This window comes from Protobothrops mucrosquamatus, unplaced genomic scaffold (assembly GCF_001527695.2).
Source record: "Protobothrops mucrosquamatus isolate PMUCROS unplaced genomic scaffold, P.Mucros_1.0 scaffold762, whole genome shotgun sequence".
Classification (NCBI taxonomy): domain Eukaryota; kingdom Metazoa; phylum Chordata; class Lepidosauria; order Squamata; family Viperidae; genus Protobothrops; species Protobothrops mucrosquamatus.
The window spans coordinates 628,303-651,116 of record NW_015387031.1 but is presented as its reverse complement, the minus strand read 5'-3'; the positions used below and the strand labels follow the sequence as shown (position 1 = coordinate 651,116).

The window sequence follows — 22,814 nt, the reverse complement described above, 5'->3', positions numbered from 1 at the left end:
ATGTGTAAGTTCCGGCATCTTTTATAATACTATAATACTGTAGTCAGTATATCAGAAGTTCTCTAATCCATTAGAGTCCTAGATAGGGTTCACTTAAAGGTATCAAAGTTTTTATTGGATTCAAACTTCAGAAGTTCATAATGTTAAAATAATGTGTGAATTCCAAACTGTGGGCATATATTTAAATTTTCTTTGGTTAGGAACGAACCATTTGTCCAAGAAATATTCTTTAGCTAGGAATTTACTGACTTTCAACAGAAAAGGCTACTGATAAAAAAATTGTCCTCAGATATAATGGAATTAACAGAAAGAGGCCCCAAAAGGTATTAGTCTAGAATAGGGATGTCAAACTGGTGTACCTCGGGCCAGATGTATCATGTGTAGGCCACACCCACCCCGGCTCCACAAAGGCAAAAAAGTCACAATACATCATGATACGTCACATGACGTAATCAAGTTTGACACCAGTGGTCTAGAAACACCAGTGAAGTCAGATCATTACTCTTCTAATGCTGGGTTTGATCTGAATGTTATATCTAAAAGGAATTTTACAGTTCAGAAGATTCCTTCAGTTACCATTGAACTGAAAGCTGAGGTATATTGTGCTACACTTAAAATACTACATTTTCAGGATCTTTTTCACAGAAAGTTAAAATAGTTGATATGCCCTAGCATTTTATTCCGAAATAGAGTTTGAAGAGTGAGATGAGGGGAATATCTTCAGGGCTATAGGAAATATCATAAAAGATCTGCAGAAAATAGTCTCTCAGAATTTATTTTTGGTCATGCTTGCCAAGAAGAAATTTTGTGAATGGGCAAGCCCCCAGACTGGGCAAGCCCCCAGACTGACAATTTATGATACAGTTTAAATTTATAATACAATTTAAAATTTTCAGATGTGGCCATGCTCCAAAAACATTCTAATAGCTTGTTTTACAGATTTTGGGGGGAAATATAATGTTAAAGTTATTCAAATTATACAAAATATTTAAGAAGTATTACAATAGAGATTCACTCAAATGATTATGACAATATACACATATAACATTCATAGGCAAGACTTCCAAATAAAAAATAAATGATGACCCAAAAAGGCTGAGCTTACATATCTGTTTGAGGTGAATTGGCAGTAGCTTAGCATGTTATATGAAGCTTGTTAGTATGGTTGTAAACTGTAAAATATATCTAAAGGTAAACCACAGCTTAATGCAATATATGAAGCTAGTCACTAGAAAAAATAGTGTTTCCATAGTCACTGTATTTCCATACATTTGATATTCTTAGCAAAAGAAACCTTATATCACATCACATAATCATTTATATGTGCAGTATTAACCTGAATGCACTTAATAATCAGTGTGAACCCAACATTAATTTGTATTGCACACACATTTACAAGGTAGCTTCAACTTTCTGATAAGGAGATCTGGTGAAGCAATGGTCACATGCAGTGTTTTTATACATGTATAGCTTAATCTAATATACCTACAGATTAATATTTTCTCCTAATTAGATCAATATATAAAAGTCCTCCAATTTCCTAAGACAAAAGGTTTTGTTTGATCATGAAATCATTCTTTCAAATATATACCTGCACAAGGCAATTGATTTTTATGTAGATCAGGTTGAATCCCATTATGTCCTCTTTTTGATCAATCTACATGAACAGAAGGGGGAGATGCAACTGGAACCAATTTTGTGTATCTGTACCCTATGAAAACGTGCTCCAGAAGAAATGGAAATCAGTAAACCAGTCATTTATCCAAGTGAAAAACATTCAAAGTTGCAGAAAAATTAGTAAATGATTGGATTAATGCAAATCATAAGATGTTCCCTCATACTTAAAAAGAAACAAGAACTATAAGATATATTGAAAAGTGGGAAATTGAAACCCTTAATTTCCATCACATATAAAATATAGTCTGTGGTGTCGGGAATTGACAGGACTTGGAGTCTAACTATATATGGAAAGTGAACGGTATCGTTTTCATACTACAAAAGAGCAAGGAGAGGGAGTTTAAGAGGTTATGAACAAGCCTTGATTAAGAAAAAAGTTCTTTCTAGTGTTCTGTCAGTGAGGAAGAGCATCAATAAAAGAAGCTAATTCAAAAAAGAAAGCAAAAAAAACAGGTCTTAAAAAAGAGGAAATGTGCTCTGCTGCAAATAGCATGCAAAACATTGAACACATAAAGAAAAATGTTTTCTAACCCATGGAAACAATCTTGACAAGGAACTAAATTAAAGGGCCAGCTTAGAAAAGAGAAGAAAATGGAATTTAAAACGGAAAACATTTTCAGAAACAGTAGCAGGAGAATGATAGAATTATGTAGAAGGGGGATTTGTAGGTTCTGCTAGCAAAGCACTCTGTGAGATCAGAAACTGGAAGAAGTCTTTAGAAGAATGTAATAAGGTCTTCTGTTCGCAGACGGAGACCTCTGAATACAATCCATGAACAATAAACTATATATTCACTTATTTTCAACACAGAAATTGTAAGTTACTTAAATGGTAAAATGGCCTGATTTTATGGTTACACTTTCCTGAATTAAGGTTGAATTATAGTTCACTGCAGGTGTTCCACAGATGCATAAACCCTTGCATGTTTTCAGCTTTTCCTTCTGCTTTCCATCAACAAGCAGCTTTTACATTTGTCTTTATCTGTGTCCCTGATACGGAAATTATGAAGGAGTTCTTTAAAGATGCTCCTTTAAAAGTTCCTTATGTTCAATGGAGCACAGAGGGAGTTTAAGAGTCCTAAATTATGAAACAAAATGTTAAGGAAGTTGTCGTTTTTACACACAGATTTACATTTTCCTAAAAAAAACCCAGTATCTTATTTCATAGTCACTGTCTCTTTGAAGTTGTGATGATTATTTTCTTTAGATCCTGTGGAATGAGAACTTGGCATACTGCTGGAGTTTGTATTGGGAACCGAAGAAGAAAAGCTGTCCTGAACAGTATACGTTTGACAACACGAACATTCAGGAAAAATCCATTCTTGGGGTTTTAACTCTTTTGTGTACTGATTGTTCTTAAAAGTAACCTTTTCCTCTGACAATGTATTTTCTTTCCTTTGGTGCAAAGCACTTTCTTTATCTTCCAATGTACGAGCAAGCATATAACTAACCTTCCTTTGATGAGCCAATATTTCCTCCTTATCGTTCAGCTATAAAAAGAAAATAAAAATCAATATTGCTGTCAAACAGTCTGTCTATCTTCAGACCGCATATAATACTATTAATATAGACACTGAAACCAGGTAAGAGATACCAACCAGGTCTGTTAGTGTCCTAATGATCTCCAGTGGATTGTCCAGTTCTTCTACTTTTTTACTCTCAGGGCCAGAAGCAAGCATGCCCATCAGCTTTTCTCCCAAGCTTTTTCTTTTTTCTTGAAACAAGGAAACACCAAGAAAAAAAAATATGGGGGTAGATATGGTATCACATAAAAACAATCTAGATATTGAAAACTTTATATACCTATTTATATAGATGCCTATCTGAACAATGTGACTTTAGGTGACTACAAGGAATTTAAAACACATAAGTTTGTATGTGCATTGAACAAGGAAGAACTTATCTTGATGAAATCAAGACCTTCTTAACAATCACTTATATCATGGTTCTTAATCTTTTTGTGTCCCTTCAAAAGTCTGGTGAAATCTATGGACTCTTTTGTGACTACATTTCATTTAAAAATTAGTGAAAATAAAGGTATAAAGTTTGCAGACCTCAAAATCTATCACCAAATTAAGAATCTCTGACTTAGATGAATCTTTTGCAAGTCACTTAGATTATGTACACTATCTCTCCATCTCTCGATGCTATATTTGTAAACATCTCCCCAATCCTATTATCTGGCTAATAAGAAATTATGAATCATCTGGAGTAGGGCACCATTTTATTCTTTAATCATCCACAAGCCAACACAAAGACTTAAAAACTTCTACTAAGGCCTAATAGATAACATCACTTGCCATATCTACCACAGTGCTTAAGCAGGACTAGACAAAAGTTGTAGCAGGCAAAAGAGGCTGCTATAACTACACTAATGCTAGAGAACAATAGTTGACATTCATAATTCTGAGACATATCCTGATAGTTAACCTACAGTTTGGCATGCTATGTGAATTAATTTGCTATCTTTTGAGGTAAGTTATACTTATGCTATTCTATTTGGGATGCCTCTCCATCAAATCTGTTGTTAGTAGATCCTTAAATAATCAGATGACATGTATATGAGAATCAAGAACACATCTACCTCTGCAGCGCATGTGGAAACAGGAATCCATTCCTTATACAGCCATTTAATAATTAAAATTTTTACATATTGGCAGAGGACCTATTCAATGAACCCTGACAGACTTCCCAAAATATGCTTTAACAGAACAGATAAGTATGATTCAGCTCAACTTCTGGGTCAGTCTTCTTTCCAAAATTATTTCACAACATGGGTTTTCTATCCAGTATATATTCTCAATGGCCTCCCAGTCAAGGGAAATTTTTAAACAAAGAGTCCTAGATATTAGTGTTCAAATTAAGATGGAATTATTGGCTAAAAATAGACCCTAGGTTGGTTGGCTAATTTTTCAACCTGAAAAATACCTATCACTGAGTCTGTCACAAATTTTAAGAAGGGCCTATTCTGGAGCAAGATTTGAATTGTTGGACTCCATGGTCAAATATGGACACTTCTACCATTTTCTATATTATGAGAGAACCTGAATATGCAGAACCCCAGCCATTGAAAATATTTCTCATATTTTGTTCGACTCTCAATTATATGCCCATTAGGCATATAATGATCCCCCATCATCCCTATTGGAAAGAACAGCCCATTGGTATCCAAATCACAGGTTGTCATATTTCTTCCTGGGTTCAAATGTACCTACAGTGGATATAAAAAGATTATATACCCCTATTAAAATGCCAGAATATGATATATAAAAAAAACAGACCAATATTTTTCAGAATTCTTCAGAAAATTTTCCTTCTTTAATATAACCTACAGGCTGCACAATTTAATTGAAAAACAAACTGAAATCTTCTAGGGAGAAAAATATCAAATAAGCATGGCATTTTAACAGGGGTGTATAGACTTTTTATATCCACAGTATTGTATGCAGAACTGCTAAGTTTATAACTAAGGCTAAGTTTATAACTAAGAACCCAATGCATTGAACAAATTGGCGTACCCTAAAAGGGACATTCATTTATCTCATTATTTACTCCTTGTATTACCATAATGTATTGTATCATTCTATTTCATCTTATCTTATTCCAGAATTAGACTATGTACTGTATTTTATTTATTTTATTTTATTGATAAAGTCATAAGACCAATCAATCAATAAACTACTATTACTGCATGACTCAATCAGCTCTAGCTCTCTTGATTGGATTATGTCTCCTTGTTGCTAGGCTCAGTAGGGTGAATACTAATAGATATATATTTCCAGATGGCCTTGGTAAGGTTTTTGTCGTAAAGAAAATTGAAATAAAATTGGTGATAGTTACATGAATCATTTGGATAATGAAGGGAATGATTTCAAACAAAAGTTTAAATGATAAACAATATGCCCAATAGGGGTTATTTTCAGTATTACTGAATTATATATATATATATAAAATGGAAAGAATTACCATCTTCTTTAATGCTTTTCCACTTTACTGTTTTAGTTTCTTTTCTGCAGATCTTACTCATTTGTGCAAGTCTGAAAGCCTGGTCCTTCCTCCACATCAGTTGTTGTTCAAAAGCTATTCTGAAGGCATCCGCCATTATATAAGCTTCTTCTTTACTCTTCTTCAAACAGTCAAACTATTATTTTTTTCAATTAATATAAATTTTAGATTGCACTTTAAAAATGAAATCCACATATCTATGGTTATTGTAAAACGGTAAGATCATTGCTTCCTCAGTTTAAGTAGAAATCAATATAGAATTTGAGTATAATCTGTTAAAAAGCTGTTGACAGTATAGAGGAGACAAGACCATTTTAACAAATCATTTTTATATTGTCATTTGAATAATATAGTTTCAATAAACATGAATATCAGTTACTAATCCTCTCATGAAAGCCACTTCCTGGGAAACATATTTAGAAAAAAAAATCCCTCTAAAACAAAATCAAGAAAACAGAAAAATTTGCTTGCTACTCAACACTTAATTACCTTCTAAATCTAACTCAGTGTTTCTCAACCTTGACAATTTTAAGGCATGTGGACTTCAACTCCCAGAATTCCACAGCCAGCAATGCTGGCTGTGGAATTCTGGGAGTTGAAGTCCACATGCCTTAAAATTGTCAAGGTTGAGAAACACTGATCTAACTAGTGTCTGTGCACTCTTATCTTCAGTTCTATTCTCTGTTGATTCCTAATTAATTTTCTTAGAAAGACAATGAATTTTATGAATGAAGACCAGGATCATGTAAAACTAAAACATTTAACTTGGTGGAGTACAGAGGTAACAAAACAAAGACCATTATTAGGAAAACAAAGAATTTGCTATATCTGGGGTACATCTCTATAATATCTTTATACTTCCCATATTGACAGTTTCACTTAGCCCACCTTCTGAAAAGAATTAGAGCTGAGCAAGGAGTCCATTGCTGAGGGGTAGGTACATTTCCTACAAAACTAGTTGAACTGGCTTCTTCTGGCAAAGAGATTAAGTGGATGACAGTGTCTTAGCATAATTTGTGGCTGTATTAACTGATACTAATTCTGTTGGGTGACTGGGAGAACAGAGAAGTTTGAGCAGGAAGCATCCTTTAGCCTGAAAGAGGGCTAAAAATTGCTTCACAAAAGGAGGAGATGTACTGGTAAGATGAATGGAAATCTGTTAATTGGGAAAAAGCCAGATGAGCTCCTTCCATCAGTCTCAATGTGTTACATTTTCACGGGTCACCCATCTAAAAAATAGCATTTGAAAAATATTTTTAAATACATAAACCTGCCATTATTTATATAACTATTCTACTTAAAGCTTGAAGTATGTCAGTAAGTTTAAAAAAAAATAAAAACATAATGATATATTAGCACCCTAACTATTACATTTTTACAACAGCAACATTTGACATTTTTTCCACATGGCATGTTAGGAAAAGAATGCTTCTAACCCAAGCTCACATACCTCTTGCTTGAGTTGAAGAAGTTGCTTTCGAGTTGCTGCTGACATCTTGGCACAGGCACAGGGTTCTCCTTCAGAGCCATTGCAAGCACAAGCTCCAAGTACTGCCAACTTCCAATTCAAATGAATTCCAGCAGTCATTTTAAAATCCAGATCAAATTGACAAATACACACACCAGCTGTTTCGCATATGCTGCTAGCTTTAAAATAGTTTATTTGGAGCTTAAAAGTATATACAAATTCTCTATCTTGACTTTGCATGAATTAATCAGTGTGATTGCTCAAAAATACCCTATTTCTGCATTCCTGGCCTTCCTCCTTAGCTTTCTTTGTAAAATAGGACATTCACTTTTATTTAAATGGACTGATTTTATTTAAATAGGACATTCACTTTTATTTAAATGGACATTATGATCAAATTAGAGTGCATCCAGAAGAGCTCTTTCCTGCTTGGCAAGGTTTTATGTTGCAGAAGAGACCTTCAAATTGGTTACCCCAGATCATGCCAAGCCACATTTTACTGAAATATGGTGTAACATTGTTCAGTTCCATTTTTTCCCACCAACTCTTCTTACAATTCAAAAAAGGAATTCAGTGGTTTCTGGTTTCTGTTTTTGATTAACAATAGCTGGCTAATTATATGGATGACAATTCTTGATACATATGCTACAACATTATCTCAGTTAATCAAATCTTCATCTTCCTGCTACTAGCCACATGGGAGAAGATAAGAAGATCCCAATGCTCATTAGTGCACATGCTTCATAATGCATGAAAGAGAACCACAGTTGCTAGCTTCTCTATCATTATGTGCACCAAAATCTAATGTCAAAATAAATCTGTGTATTTCTTGCTTTTAGTATGAGCCATTAGAATGAGTCATAAGATGTTGCCAAAAGAAATAAGATCATTTTAAAATACATACTTCTAGACTTGTAACCTCAGTAACGCCACTCTTGCTTAGAGACATATTATCCTGAACCAACTTCTGCTGTTTTACATCAAGCATTGCCATCATCTCCAAATGCTGTTGTTCTAAAACTGAAAAAGTTTGAAAGAAAGTTTATTTAGATAAGCTTACATGGCTTATCTAAAAAATCTAAAAATTAGAACTTTCATTTCTCGAGTCTAAGGATGAATTTTCTGGCTTGAAAGTATTCTCATTTTGCAAACCTAGATGAAAATACACAAGGAGGGAAATGTTTATCGTTTGTGTTATGCCTGCACATTATAGAAAGAATATAGAGATTGTTCTATTAAGCCTTTTCCTATAAAGTCAGTATTATATCAATGCACACTATGAAAGCCAGTAGTGCATGAAGGTATAGCCTAAGACTAATGATTGGAGAAGTTCAACTTTCTCCTATTAGCCAATTTGGTCTAATGATTAAGATACCAGGCTAGAAACCAGGAGACTGTGAGTTCTAGTCCACTTTAGACATAAAAGCTGAGTGGGTAACTTTAGGCCACTCACTTTTTCTCAGCCAAACTCAATTCCCAGGGTGCATGTTGTGGGAAAAATAGGAAGAGGAAGGAGTATTAATATATTCACTGCGTTGAATTTTTATAATAATAATAAAGGCATGATATAAATAAAGCATGCAACCAGGCATAATCTTTACATTCCAAGAATGCTGCTGTATATATCCCAAAGGTATTCTTAGACAATAAAAGGATATAAAATTGCAACTCGCTGTTTTATTTGAAAGTATGCCTACTAAAAAAATCTGATAATATGAGTCAATAGAAAGCATTTTGTGAAACTAGATGGTGTGTCATTGGAACAAAATTATCTATTTGCCTTCTGATAAATCAAGTTGTGTGGGGAGAGGGTTCACTGGTCTTGCCCACCATGACACTTCTTTTGTGGAAGTGTCTAAAACATGATACCAGAATTTCAAATTTGCTTACTGCCTCAAAAAAGCTGTGATCCCCTGGATAATAATTCTACTTGCTTGTTAAGCCACAGGCTTTACTTCAAATAATTATCCGAACTTGACTTCAGAGTGGTATACCGTATTTACTAGAGACTTGGATAGGTCCATGAACACTCAATCTCTAACCCATTCTCAGCCATGAAACTTACTGGGGTAATTTGAACCAAAAACTACCGTTCTATGTAATATAATTTATAACATTATTCTTATCAGAATAAAATTGAAAAAAGAGTATTATGTATACTGCACTAAGCTTCTTGGAGCAAAGATAGAATAGAAATACAAAGAGATTTATACCTATTTCTCTCATTATGTTAATGAAATTCACTTAGTTTCATAGGGGTTAACTTTGTGTAATAATGATTTTAATAACATTTTAATCTTTAAACATCGTATTATAAGATATGCTTTACTTTCTGTTCAAAAGCAACATGACAGTATTGACTGAGCATTCATCTGTGACCAGTCTACCATTGGACATCTCTGAATTACAAACATGCTTCAAGTGTTTAGCAGAGCATAATATTAAATTGGACGCAGATTTGCCAATACTTTTTTAGATGTTAACCACCTACATCAAAGCCAAGTGATTCAAAGAAAATACTGAAAAAGTAGAGCTTACTTACGTTGATTTTCAGACTTCAGTAGTTTAATTTCCTCAGTTTTCATTTTAAGAGTTTCTTTAAAAGCAGCATTTTCACAATAAATTCTGTTGACATGGAAATAACATATTTCAGTCACACCTTTAACATGTTTCTGCCTACTGGATGATTAAAAGAACATACTTTAATTTACCTTTCATATTTCTCTGCCCAGGTCTCGTCTATATTTTTTAATTTCTCCTGATTAATTCTGATCTCCCACTGCAGAATATTTATTTCCTATAAACATAAAAGAATATTGTTCATATTTTAAACCCTACACTGTTAGTAAAACTGGATTTGGTTATCTCAAATATGTATTATTTAGGATAATGTACTGTTTTTGCTTTGCAAGAAAAGAATATTAATGCACAACAGAAGATGTTTGGAATGTTTTTACTACAGCCAATTGCCAGGCAGAACAAGCAAACTGCAAAAAAAATTCTACATTTTTCTAATTATGTGGTCATTTTCTCCCATTATGATTCCTAAGGCAATCTCAATTGCTCTTTAAAATATTTAAACTTTTTGACAATTCCTTAATAACATTACATTATTCAATACAATAAGTTTAAAATTGCTGAATCCAGACACTTCCTCTCATTTAAATCCTTCATCTTTGTGTTTGCCAACTGGAAAATGCTGTAAATGTGCAGAGATCAATACAATCTTATCTGCTGTGTTCTCTTCGGCTCACTAAAGTATAATTAAATTGGTGCCAAATCTGCTGCCAGTTCTTCAGTAACAAAAATCCTCCCATACCCCAACTCTATTTAAAAAGAACTAAAATAAATAACTAACATTCCTCTTTCCTCCTGTGTAATTCAGGTTGCATGCATTTGTCTGGATCTTTGCAAAAAGTTCAGAACAGTTGCTATGAAAAAAGCTTCCAACCACAAAATTGGTCTCCCTCCTGCATTTCAGAGTCTCTTGTGGTAAAATGATAGTGTGCTATTTATTTTGCCACTCTCATTTTCTGTGGCATACTTCTGTGGAGGCTAGAATGGGGAAGTGAAAAAATTCATGTAGGCAGGCACAACAAAAAACTGATGGGTGTCCAGAAGTCAACATTTCTGTCAATAAGAAAACAGATCACCCACAAGATGAGATGAATGCTGCAAAGAAAACAGTAGTTTTACTCCAGTTTTAAATAAACTACAGCAGAGCCAGAAAAAAAAATGTTTTCACTCTCGAAACCAACTGAGCTTGTATAAGTGCACAGCTGGTTCCAAAGTAGCATCAAAATTATATATGGATGTTGCCTCAATAATCGTAGTTAATTATGACAAAAGGCAAAAATGTTTAGTAAAAAATATCTTGTTTCCATTAAAAAAAACTAATGCATTCTCTGGATTACATTGTCCTACAGCAATTAACTACGTGGACTAACAAACCAAATCCCTGATGTATGAGCTTAAATTGAGTCCCCACGTACATTACTGGGGGGGAAAAAGCATATTTAAGTTTAGAGAATTATCTACACTTACCTTTGGACTCTTCCTCACAGCCACAATAATGTGCTTTCATCTTGCCTTTGACTTAGGAGGAAACCCCATTGAGGGTTAAAAAGGGCAGCCCCTTCAGCCTACCTTTATTCACTTCAGTAACCAGGCTGATTACTCACATTGTAACGCAACATACTTTTTAGGCAGCTGCTGAATTCATAGTCATCCTTTCCTCTCTTACTCAGTTTCATCTACCACTAGGAAACTCAACTGCCAACTGCTGTCCTGAATATGTGGCAATGCAGCTTTGGTCTTCCAACTGTCATTTTTAATAATAACAAAGAATTATAGATTTCAGACTTCTTTAAACCTAGTAATCATTGCTTCTGGCTGATGCCAGACTACACATCAATTGGTGAAGAAATCTTATCTGGTTCAGACTCTTCTAGATGACAGACAATATTCAGCCAAGGATTCATGGCCTCTGCAACCAGAGTCAGTTCAATACTTCTTATATATGATCCAGCACATAGCTCAGGTTCTTCTGACTTGCTAGATTTCAGCTGATCAACTTGCCAGGGATTCCTTCCTAAATTCTGATTTTTTCAAATAGTTGGATACACATAATTTCCCTTCTTATATTTGACAGTTCTACAGAATCTTTTAATGACAGTATTCATCACTTGGACCTCTTTGATGAGAACTATACTCCCACGTCTAAAGCTCTCAAAAGAAACATTAGTCTGCTCAAATAAGATGTCCAATCTTTCTCACTACTATAGCCAAAAAGATCATGGACATACAGAGTCCAGCAATCTGCAGAGGAGAGGGCAGTCCAAGAAAATACCTGCCATAATGGAAGCTAAACAGATTAGATGTTCCTGAACATGTCCTCTAAAGTCTCCTTCTCCATATACCTAGAATGTGTGCACGGGAGGTCATGTGTTGAGTAATAGGGAAGACACTACTTTCACACTAGAACACTTTAGAATGATTTCAGCCTGTTTTAAGAACACCAACTATGAGATGGAAGCTATGCCAACAAATGATTAGCAGGGTTCACACTGTGGTAAGTTGGATGTGTTTATCAATCCTCTGCTTGTAATAGGTTCACCAAAGTATATAAATAGAAAGATCTGGGCTGTAATATGTTAAAACACAACATAATCAAAAGTACATCAGACTTCCGGTTTCATTGCTGCAGTGAGGCGGGCATAGGGAATCAGGGCTCTGATTCCCAAGCTCGATTTCAGCCTGCTGTGGGTCCAAAAAGGACCAAAAGTCACCATTTACATGTGACAGACCAAGAGGGGACTCTTGTAGATCGCAGGAAGGCGGTAGCTGACTCGCTTGATCCAAGGAGCCCTCCAGAATGGCAGGAGAAAGACTGGCTCCATCTATGCAGCTAGTCGGAAGCTGCTGACAGCCGGGAGAAAAAGCGATTCAAAACAAGCGTGAGCAACATTTTGGACTGGGGTGAGACTATTTTCCTTTTTTATCTACGATATGAAAACTTGTTCTGGGAAAAAAAACATCCGAAAGCAATTTTCCAGAGTAAGAGAAAGACGGCGATTTAAGTGTTTTGGAGGAAACAGAGAAGTTTACAACATCACTGCAGATATAACAGAGAGAAACAGAAAAAAGAAATGTTTGGGGAGTTTTAAATTTTTTCTTCTTTTTATATTATTTTATATTATTTTATATTATTTTTGGAGAATATTAGATCAAACTTGGTCTAAACCAAGTTTATGACTTGACCTACAAAAGAAAATACTTAAAAAACAAATGGAACTAATAAAACATAAAACAAATTTAGCAGAGGCTGAAAAATATGGCGCAACAAATTAAAAGGGCCAAACAGAATTTTTTTGAAAATGCTAATAAACCGGGGAGGTGGCTATCATATAAACTGAAAAAAGAAAGAGATAAAAAAGTGATAAATAAACTACAAGACTCAAAAGGAGATTTAAAGTTTCAAAATGACACAATTAAAAAAATAATTAAAGACTTTTATGAGACATTTTAGAATACAGAGGAAACCCCACAAGAAAAAATAAATCACTATATTAAAAAAGCGGATTTACTAAAAATTCCAGAGAATATACAAAATATTTTAAATGAAAAAATATCAATGATGGAGATGACAGAGGCTATAAAAAGACAAAAAAAGGGTAAGACTCCAGGCCCAGACGGACTACCCACATAGTTTTATAAATCTCTACAAGACACTTTAAGTTCAATAATGAAAGAACTTTGTAATGAAGTACTTTTAAAGGCTAAAATGCCAAATACATGGACAGAAGCTAATATCACTTTAACACCCAAAGAAGACTCAGACCTGACGCAAATAAAGAATTACAGACCAATATCTTTATTAAACGTGGACTACAAAATTTTTGCTTCAATAATAGCAGAAAGACTAAAGAAATTTTTGACTGAATTTATATATACAGATCAAAATGGATTCCTACCTAAAAGACAAATAAAAAATAACCTAAGAATTATTCTAGACATTTTGGAATACTATGAACTTCACCAAGGGAAACAGATGGTGCTAATATTTCTAGATGCACAGAAGGCTTTTGACAACGTAAATTGGCAATTTATGTTTCAACAACTAGATGAAATGGACTTTGGAAAAAACTTTATAAATATAATCAAAACAATTTATTACAGACAAACAGCTAAAGTAATCGTAAATGGAGATTATTCAGAAAATTTCAATATTAAAAAAGGCACGAGACAAGGGTGTCCACTATCTCCATTGCTATTTATACTAACATTGGGGGTATTAAATAGAAATATTAGGCAAGTTATGGAAATTAAAGGACTGGAAATAAAAAATGAAAAATACGAATTACAAGCATTTGCAGATGATTTAGTCTTTATATTAGAAGAGCCTCTTGAGACAAGCTTTAAGCTTATGAAAAAGATAGAAAAATTTGGAGAAGTGGCAAGTCTGAAAATAAATAGAGAAAAGACTAAAGTGTTAACTAAAAACCTTACAGAAAAACAAAAAAATCTATTATTGGAAAGAACAGGTCTTCAAATAGTCTAAAAATTAAATTCTTGGGAATCTACTTAACAGCAAGATGTGCAACAATAAAAGAATACAACTACATAAAACTATTAAAACAAATAAAACTAGACCTGGACAAATGGAAAAACCTACAACTTTCAATGCTGGGGAGAATAGCAACAGTGAAGATGAATATTCTACCAAAAATACTTTTTTTGTTTCAAACAATACCTATAAAATTGGGGGAAAACTTCTTTGATGAACTAAACAAATTAATACTCAAATTTATTTGGCAAGGAAAAAAAGCTAGAATAAGATTGAAAATGCTTCAAGAAGCGAAAGAAAATGGAGGATTTGGACTGCCAGACGGGACTCTATATTACCAAGCAACCGTTCTAACATGGCTAAAAGAGTGGATAACTCTTAGAGATAGAAGATTACTATACCTAAAGGGACATGACCTACAACTTGGATGGCATGCCTTTCTATGGTACGTGAAAAATAAAATTCACAGATACTTTCAATATCATTACATAAGAAATGCACTTTTGCTAGAATGGGAAAAAATAAAAGCGAAAATCTATATGAAAATACCTGGATGGCTCTCAACAATGAAAGCATTTGTTCACCCAAATCTAACAAACTATGAGAAAATTGTGACTTATAAAGGCATTTTGAATAAAGAAGGAAAATTAAAACATAGACAAGAACTAGAAGAACAGGGTATCATGATGGCCATACCTGCAAATCCAAACGAGATATGAAAAAGATGTTAAAATATCTGGATTTTATAAAGACCAGACAGAATTTGATAAGATATTACTGACATCAGATGAAAAATTGATTAAGAAACTTTATAAATATATGCTAAGTTTAAAGATGGACATAATATAGAACTAGAAAAATGGCAAAGCCCTTGGGGAAAAAATTCTAAAATAACAAAAGTGGTTGCGTACAAAGAAAATTTATATAAAATGTTCTATAGATGGCATCTAACACCTGTGAGGTTAACAAAAATGTTTAAAACACATCAAGCAATTGTCGGAAATGTAAACAAAAACCAGGCACTTATTACCATCTTTGATGGACATGCTCTAAAGCCAAAAGATTTTGGATAAGAATATATACATGGTTAGAGAAAATGATGAAAAAACATATAGAGTTTAAGCCAGAATTATTTTTGTTAGGCATAATTGTAGAAAATTATGAGAAAGAGTATATATATTTAATTTTACCTATATTAACTGCAGAAAGAATTGTATTCCCTTAATATTGGAAAAATGAAGATCTACTAACAGAGGAAATGTTAATTCAGGGGTCTTCAAACTTGGCCCTTTTATGACTTGTGGACTTCAACTCCCAGAATTCCTCAGCCAAGTACATCAGAGCATTCAGTGCAGTCAATGGCTACAGAACAATACCAGCACAGTAAAATAAATGGACTTAAGCATACCTAACCTGGGTTGGTTTGTAATTTCATGTTACCATCTCATGAAATACCACATTTCTACTCTTTTTCTTCTTTCTAGGAACAGTATTAGATACATTCTTACCTTTTCTAAGGCTCGCTTTTGTTGGTCTGTTTTTATAAATATTGCTTTAGTGTGAGTGGTAGCTTTGTCCAAAACAGCCTGAGAAATATGTAAAACAAAAATTGGAAATATTCAATATCAGATCGTCTTAAATGTGAAATCAGTGCATATAAGTTAAGACAATCAACAAAATCTGTTGGTCTACCATAAAACAATTTGTATATATGGCTGTTGCTAGTGTAATATTACAGACTATATAAAGAGCAAGAATACACTTCTTGCTTTGAAAGAAAAAGTATTATCAGAAAAAAATAAAACAAACAGATGGGAAGGGCAGATGCCAGAGATTGTAAAAGTCCAAGTGTATCAAAAAATAAAAACTAGGGATATCACTAATTTGTTTTCTGGTAAATGTGTGCTTTGTGACTATCTATGCCTCTCTATGAGAGTTATTTATGATAGCAACAAAAATATAATCCAAAAATTCCAGATGTTTTCACTGTCCCCAAAAGATTGCCTAGCCTGCTCTACATCAGGGTTTTTCAAATTGTATTCTACCAAAATCCTAGCGTTTTCAAGAACTTGATTAGGTTTGATAAAAGACTAAGAACAAAAAATAACCAAAGCAGGCTCTAAGGGGTGTTCGTAGCAATTTTTCTAAGGTATAATGGAAAAGGCAGAGCTTGTAAGCTGACATTCAGAACTATTGTCCCACCCTCCCGGGGCACCATTTTTCTGTCTGAGGGACAGTTTTAAAACCTTAGGAGTAAAATTAGATATAAATGAAGCAAGCATTAGGAAGAATCCACTCCTTTAAGTATACCTCTCTGCAAGGTATATGAGTATGAGTGGATCATACATATAACAGTTATTTTTATGTAGTTTTGACATAATATATTAAAAATGTATCATCCTCATATAAAGAAAATAAACTCTAAAGTACTGTTACAGTAGTATTACATATTAGTTATAAATACTAATCTAATTGTTAAAACATTTTGAACTTTTGTTTAATTTACCATGCTCTGCAGAACTTTTAAAGCTTGTTCTTTGCCTTCAAGTTGTCTTTGAGATGCTTCCAATTCCACTCTTAAATTTTCTACTTCCTAGGAAGAAAAAAAAAATAAGATTGGTCAATAAAAAACTAGGTATAAAGTATGGAGTCCTTTACATTTGTGAAAGTTACTTTTAATTGTGGGATTTAATTTTTATTAATTAAATTAATATTAACAATTTTATTAATTATTAATTAAAAGTTGTATTACTGCAATCATTACTACTCTAAGAAACATAAAAATGCCTCCTGCTTATAATCACAAATACAACCATAAAAATCAAGAATCATAAAAGTCCCCAAAAAATAATGGCACGTAACTATAGTAACAAATCAATATGTGCTATTAACTCAAAATGGTTTTCTGTAGTCCTCCAAAATGGTCAGTTCCTGGTGCATTCATAATCTAGTCCTAAACCATATCCAAAAATGATTACATTTTATTATACAAAAATATTCTTTGTAGGCCACCAATATCTGGAATACAGGGGGTTTTCCATGTCATTAAAGGCGAAAATGAAAAAAAATGTGGATTCAGCTTGAAACTGTGAACAACCCCAAAAATAATATGGGATACTTGCATGGTGTAACTCCTTTTATGAAGCAGTTGGGAAGTTTCAATTATCAGAAGAAGTGGAAGGAAAATTAAAAGAATGTTTTCTATAAGGAAGATCCAACACCAGCTATTGCCAGCTTGAAACAAACTTTATGTTTCAAGTCACTTATCACATAATACAGTATGCTATTATATGTTATAACAATACACACAAGTCAATAGATGCACTTTAGGAAGCAGAAAACACCATAGATCTGTCATGTCAGTAAAATTAAATATGAATTACTATCCAAATATAAAAAATTTTTACATACATTTCTAACTTTATGACTTATTTTAAAAATAATACCCACAATAGTTCTATTTAAATTTATACATTATAAAATCATGACTATCTTTTAACTTTACCGCAACTTTAACTTTACTTTCATTTTCTATTTCTTAGAGAGAAGTAGGGAGAAGAGGAAGATATTTTTTCATGTCTAAGGAAAGGAAACTATTAGAGGCATCTGAATATTTAAATTAATCTAAATATTTAATTTAAAAATATTTAAAATTAAATTATTAATTTATAAATCACAACTATTTAATTTTTTTTGCTTCCAGATTAAACTCCCAAAACTAAACATGATGCTCTCTGTGTGTGCGCGCGTTGTGTGCATGTGTGTATGCATTGAAAATAGTGAGATTCAAAATTATAGTAAACTAATATAGTAGTGGTACCTACCTCTAAAATTCCTTGGAGACGTTGTTTTAATTCTTCATTTGATGCCTCAGAATTGAACTCTGAATTACAACAGAAAACAAATTGTTTGTATGTCTTTGTTTAAAGACACCAGTTATATTTAGCTTTATTAAAGTGGATAACAATTAGTAGTTGGGAGGAAAACATTATCCTGCTTAATTGTTTCAGATGGCAGAAAAAATACTGAGTAAAAGACATAATAAAATAACAGTAGAGGGTAGAAATACTTGCTTATTGTAACTGATAAAATTTGCTGGCAGCAATATTGTCATTGTAATAAAAACTAAGATCAAACACAAAGGACATACGCATTTTAATGCTTCAAACCAATATTCCTAGATTTATTTTAATATTAAAATAATAGCGTAACAGTCAGTTCTTAAACTTTGAACCTGAAATAAATATTAAGATTTAAAAAGCAACGCTTAAAATCGGTGCATTTCAAAATAACTGCCTGTAAAATTTGCATGACTACAGTTCATACAAAACCCTATTTATCATGCAGAAAAAAACAATATTTTTTCCAAAAATCTGGAAATATTGAGTGCAGTACTAGGAAAACGTAAATTTCCAAATTATGGATCAGGCAAAATTATTTCCCTGACTAACATTGTAACTGTCCGAACAGGCCTATTCACGGTATCATCCAAATCTATACTGTAGATACACATAGACAGCATTAACTCCTTGGTGCTTAGAATTTACAAATTTGTCCATATTTTTTGGAGTTTTGCATCTAACTGGTTGAGACAGTAAAAAGAAATTGCCCACTGACATGCCAGTCTTTATCACTTCATTACATTTTTTATTACTATTTCCTCTCTTATGATCCATTGCCAGGAAGGATAACTTGGAGGAGGTCAAGCTGAAAACTTATCTAAATATACCTTCTCAGGGAAACTAAATTGTCAGCTCAACCATAAAACATTTAGAAGACCAAGAAGTGCTGATAAACTAGGAAAAAGCAAGTAAAGATCTGCGAAATCAAAAGAAAATAACTCCCCAGAGAGAAACTGTTCATGGAATACTGCCTCTTTGTTTTTCAAAACTAGTATTGTCTTTGTATTCCTGCCCCATTACCTCTAATTACATCCTAATTGACTCACTGACCTCAGTCCTGTAGATACATGTTGTGCTATATCCAATCAAATACTTGGCTATTGTAAATCCAAATAGTTTGCTGCTCTATGCAGTTACTTGTAAATTTGCATGAGTTTATAAAGAAGGACTGTTATCCCTCCCCTCTTTAAGCCTCTCTATGTTTTTAGCACTGTCCCAGCCAAATGTTCCCCTGGGAAAATTGTCCTAGAGCAGTGATGGCGAACCTATGGCACGCGTGCCAGAGGTGGCACTCAGAGCCTTCTCTGTTGGCACACGCGCCGCCGCCACCGCCAGCAGCAGGTCCATCAGGCCACCACCACTGCCCGGAACAGGAGCCCCGCCCAGAAAAAAGGAGGCAAAGTGGCCAATTTGCAAGGTTGAGTAGAGGTGGTAGAGCAGAGGTCACCAACCATTGTCGGTTGACGGACTGGAAGAAAAGGGAGGGGGAAGCATTTTACATGCGTGCGTGGGTGAACAGGGCCGCGAGCATGCACACGCTGCAAATGAGACAGGCTAGTGCCTGCATGATACTCACTTGCGTGGTGCAGTGCCTTGTATCTGCACCCCACGGCACGGCGGCCGTTTTTGCACCTTGCAGAACGGTGGCCCATTTTTGCGCCCCTAGTTTTTGCGTGCCAGAGGCGGCACTCAGAGGTGCTTCCCTGCCCCCCCTGAGGGCACCACAATGCTGATGGGCCCCTGGCACTTTGCGATAAATAAGTGGGTTTTGGGCACTCGGTCTCTAAAAGGTTCGCCATCTCTGTCCTAGAGACATCTCTTTTAAAGGTACAAATTCATTAAATTTCAAATGCATTGAAATAGTATTTAATTGTATTTTTAGCCAAAATAAAACTGCTTTGTGTACTCCTGTGCTCATATAAAATGTTGCAGGACCAAATATTTATAATCCACTATCGCAGCATCAGTATAAGGCAAAATGGTACTGTTGTTTGAAAACATGCACTTAGATCAAAATTATTTCTGAGACTTAATGTATTATTTATTTTTCTTTGAACATATATAACCTGAAGAATTGAAATTAAATTTCCAGTCACCATCTTTAATCAAGATGGTCTGATAAATGGAATTTCTGGACTTATGTTTGCATTTAGGATCAAAACATTTACCAATATTAATTCTGTAAAACTTTAGACTTATCACTTAATAGCATTGTTAAAAGACTTACCAGAACTGGCTTGTTGTTTGCAAGGAGCAAATCCATTCCTTCCGATTGTTTTGACTGGCACATCATTCAAACTGTCACATTTTGAGCAACGAAAAAAACCTGCATCATATTCTTCACCATCACTTGGCAAACTCTTCCTTGCAGAACCGCTTCTAGACCTAGCTGTATATTTGTGAAAGACTTCTGATTCATAAATACCATTATGTTTTTTAAATCCATTTCCCAAATCTCCATATATCATGTCATCTTCACCTTCCAAGGCATCACACAGTTTTTTATGCATTAGGCCTGCTTCACACATTGGCAATACAAATGATTTCTTATTCCAGGCTTCCACACTTTCTTAAAATCTTCAGGTAAAGATATACTAAAAAAGAAGTTCACAAAAATTTAGAATAGTGTTTAGATTGAAGATGCCTCCAACTTTTAGTTCTAACATGCTTACAGATGTTTTAGTCAGTACCATTTTTATATTCATGTTTCCTAATTGATCCAAACCTTCCATTTTAAAAATTATTTAGCTATGTAAAATATTTTGTTTTTACTGCATACAAAACAAAAGTAATTGCAAATTTAAATTACAAAAGCCTATCACTATAAAACTGTACTTTGCTGGCATAAACACACCCAGGTGCTTTGTTTACTTAAATCAGAGAAAAAAGAAAGCATTGTTTATCTTAATGATTCACCAATTGTAAAAGGGGAATCAAGTTATATGTAGTATCTAGTTATACTACAAATGATCCAATTCTACATTTAAGTACATTCCAGTTTTCTTTGATGGGATGCTGTCCTTAATATTATTACAAATGAACTCTCAATACAATACAAGTCTTTGACTTACAACAGTTCGCTTTTCAAAGTTACAGCAGCACTAAAAAAAAGACTTACGACTGTTTTTCACATTATGACCATTGCAGCATCCCCATGGTGACATGATCAAAATTCAGACACTTGACAACTGACTCATATTTATGATGGTTGCAGTGTCCCAGGATCACGTGGTCACATTTTGCCATCTTCTATCAAGCAAAGTCAATGGGGGAAACCAGATTCACTTAACAACTGTGTTACTAACTTCAGTGTTTCACTTAACCGTGGCAGGAAAAGTTGTAAAATGGGGCAAAACCCGTTTAACAAGTGTCTCACTTGGCAACTTGGCAATTTTAGGTCCAATCGTGTTCATAAATTGAGGACTACCTGTAATCATTCTTTCTTTGCAAACAATATTTTAAATGAAGCATCTATTTTCATATAATCTTATTTTTTTCTACAAAAGAAAATTTGATAATCAATAGTACTTTGAGCAATGTGATCTAAAATTACAAACTAGAAACACCCAATATTTCTGCTTTTCAATACTTTTTATCTCATAATTTTTTTAACCTAATCACCATCTTCCCAAAATTTAACTTAGCAAAGGGAAAATATCCTTTTTCTACAAGTAATCATTATAGGAACTAAAACCATTATTAACAGCATGCATACATTTATCCTCTTCATATTACCTCATACGTCTTACAACTTTTACTAAAAGTTTCTTTCTTTCCAGATCTAAGCACAATTAAATATGTATTAATTGGTTAACAAACATATAAAACATATATTACATATATATTACACAAACAATAATCCACAATTTATTAAATTGCCACATTCTCTGTACTATATGTATTAAACTTATCAGAAACTTTTATATTATGCCTGGATAACATAAAACCCATTTTAACATTTGATGGACTACTACAGTATTCTAATATTAGAAGAGATTACCAGTACAGACTATACTGTCACTTTGGTAGGGTGCACCCATTCTGCTTCTTAATACAATATACATTTTTTATAGGTATTGAGAACCTTATTTGTTAAGCACAGTAACACTTCATTTGTTCAGCGATGGCTCCGCTGTATCTCATAAGCACCCTGCAATCAAACAGTCTACAGGTTGCAGTCCTTCCATCACCTCCACGATGGCCAGAACTAAGCCTGTTCCTTGTTGGATTACTTGGTCCGGAAAGACAGCCAAACGTCCACTAATCCAACCCAGTGGTAAGCTCCTGAGAGGTATGCAGACCCGAGTGCATCTGAAGTGTCCAGCAGTCACACCTAGAAAACAGACACGCAAACCCTTCCACAAAATCCCTTAGAGCAGTGTTTCTCAACCTTGACCATTTTAAGGCATGTGGACTTCAACTCCCAGAATTCCACAGCCAGCAATGCTGGCTGTGGAATTCTGGGAGTTGAAGTCCACATGCCTTAAAATGGTCAAGGTTGAGAAACACTGCCTTAGAGGCCTCCCAGAGGTTCTACCACTACAAACGAACAGCAAGCTTCCACACAAGTCAAGCTCCGGGCTTACGTCTCAATGTGCTCCTCGGCTTCTTCCTCCTCCCTCAACGACCCCGGCGCCCCAGAGCTACCTGTCGCGGCTCCCACACGAAGCGATGCGATCCAACAGGGAGACCCAGCT

The 22,814-nt window shown here is 34.1% G+C and overlaps 1 protein-coding gene across 1 annotated transcript; it reads right to left on the bottom strand.

Moving 5' to 3' along the window:
* Positions 1–759: 759 nt before the first annotated feature.
* Positions 760–22,814, bottom strand: CCDC125 (coiled-coil domain containing 125). Its single transcript, XM_029284613.1, has 12 exons — positions 22,704–22,814; positions 20,345–20,711; positions 18,040–18,098; positions 16,722–16,808; positions 15,724–15,801; positions 9,861–9,946; positions 9,692–9,774; positions 8,054–8,169; positions 7,132–7,239; positions 5,645–5,817; positions 3,275–3,410; positions 760–3,166 (listed from the first exon to the last, which is right to left on the bottom strand). The coding sequence occupies exons 2-12, from the start codon at positions 20,643–20,645 to the stop codon at positions 2,834–2,836; spliced, it is 1,560 nt and encodes a 519-aa protein (XP_029140446.1). The 5' UTR covers positions 20,646–20,711; positions 22,704–22,814; the 3' UTR covers positions 760–2,833.